Genomic DNA, 2057 nt, shown 5'->3' with positions numbered 1-2057 from the left:
GTATGTAATTACGTCATACGAGAAAAGGAGGGAAAAGAGAAAAGTTGCCAGTGTAGGCATGTCAATTAGTCATGCCATTACGTAAGGATAGTCACGTGGCAACACGTGACTAATCCCTACACAAAAGGCAATTCTTTCTAGGTAGCACCCACACACACAATTCGTAATCAATACAACATCAATCAATCAAGACAACAACAGTCATCGTGATAGCCTCATTTCGTATTGTCTTTCCTTCCCTCTCCTATTTCGTTACGTTATTCCTTTCTATTACCTAATCCGTACAAATACCTTGTTTTACCTACATAAATAATTAACTTTTTTATTTACAAAAAAAGTTAAAATAAATGTAATAATAAAAAAAATTAATTAATTTTACTTTATTATTAAAATTAATAATAATAATTTGGATTTTTAAAAGTTTTTTATATTATATTTTATAAAATGTTAAAATAAAAATAAAATACTTATTTATACCGGTTTATTGTAGGCATGTCAATTAGTCATGCCATTACGTAAGGATAGTCACGTGGCAACACGTGACTAATCCCCACACAAAAGGCAATTCTTTCTAGGTAGCACCCACACACACAATTCGTAATCATTACAACATCAATCCAATCAGTACAACAACAGTCATCGTGATAGCCTCATTTCGTATTGTCTATTCCTTTCCTTTCCTATCGTCACGTTATTCCTTCCTATTACCTAATCCGTACGGATACCCAGTCATACCTACATTGATCAATGGTTGGTAGAAAGACAAGACCATAGATCAACAAGGGCAAGAAGCGCAAGACGTTTCTTGACGAGAAGAGATAGTGGCACTGGCGGCCACTATGCTACCTTAAAGGTATTCGGGGTTTAACTTGTAAGCCCACAATACCTGCGTTCCATCACGCATTTTACAGCAACCTCGCTGTATTCACAATCACGCAAAAATTTTCACACCCAACATGACCTCTTTACAGCCCGATACGGCCTCAATATGGGACAGATATATCGACGATGATATCTCAGGCATCGACCTAACCATCGACCTTGACGACTCCGAATTAGACAATGCAACGGCGGATGAAATCAATACGTATTGTGCGGAAAGCTTTGCGTACTATTTCGAGTACCACGACGACAAATGCGACGAGGATATATGGGATGATTTTAAAGATTTTTTTACGGGATGGCAAGCAAGACACTTTCAAAAGGCACACCCCTCGCTCCAGAGACTAATGATAGACTATCTCCTGTACCACGGAGTATACTCTGAAAAGAAGACCACCTCTGAGAGACTAGAAACAATCGCCAACGCTGAAAAATTCACGAAATTCCCATCTGATAAAAGCACATCTCTATCAGAACGTTACCCCGATAGCTTCATCTCAATGACTAACCCGTATTACGTCGACAAACTCAACAAAATCACGGCCGAGATATTACAAATACCCTGGATCCCAGCAAGCCGAGTACCTGCCCGTCCAAAAACAACATCCAGACCACCTTGGATGCAAGCGATACAGCCAGATGAGATAGATGTGGAACAATCAACAGTACCGGAGCCGATTCTACAGGCACAGCCGATCCCGCAATCGACGATGCCGGAGCCGATTCTACACGTACAACCGATCCCACAAGCAGTCCCGTCAAGGCCTGATAAGCCTGTTACGTATACCCGACCGATGAGACCACGAGGCATCACCAACCATGTTAAGGTGTATGATGATAACGAATACAAGTACGAGGATGAAAGGTATGACCTGAGGGATGGCATACCGGATAAAGAGATTAAGATCGTCAAGGATCTTCATTATAAGACTGGAATCGGTTGATTGCATCGAATCCACCACAATACACGATTGTCTCTGATTAGCCCGAGTCGACAATCCTCACAATTTGACCAGAAACAACCTCGTCCCCAGCCAGACGATTCACGATACGAAAATAACCTCGTCCCCAGCCAGACGAGACCCTTACTTCGACCTTTTTAGCCAGCCCTAGCCAGCCCGACGAGAGACCATATTAGATGAAAAGATCTGACGAGATCTAATCAGATAAAAGGT

The 2057-nt window shown here is 41.3% G+C and overlaps 1 protein-coding gene across 1 annotated transcript; it reads left to right on the top strand.

The window, feature by feature from the left end:
* Window positions 1–956: 956 nt before the first annotated feature.
* Window positions 957–1826, top strand: F4817DRAFT_311726 (uncharacterized protein; the record flags this gene model as incomplete). The annotated part of the gene is made up of 1 exon (XM_049300032.1): window positions 957–1826. The coding sequence occupies one exon, from the start codon at window positions 957–959 to the stop codon at window positions 1824–1826; it is 870 nt and encodes a 289-aa protein (XP_049163202.1).
* Between the last annotated feature and the right edge of the window lie 231 nt (window positions 1827–2057).

The sequence above is a fragment of the Daldinia loculata genome, assembly GCF_022478755.1.
Source record: "Daldinia loculata strain CBS 113971 unplaced genomic scaffold F4817scaffold_3, whole genome shotgun sequence".
NCBI lineage: Eukaryota > Fungi > Ascomycota > Sordariomycetes > Xylariales > Hypoxylaceae > Daldinia > Daldinia loculata.
This window is presented reverse-complemented; position numbering and strand designations above follow the sequence as displayed.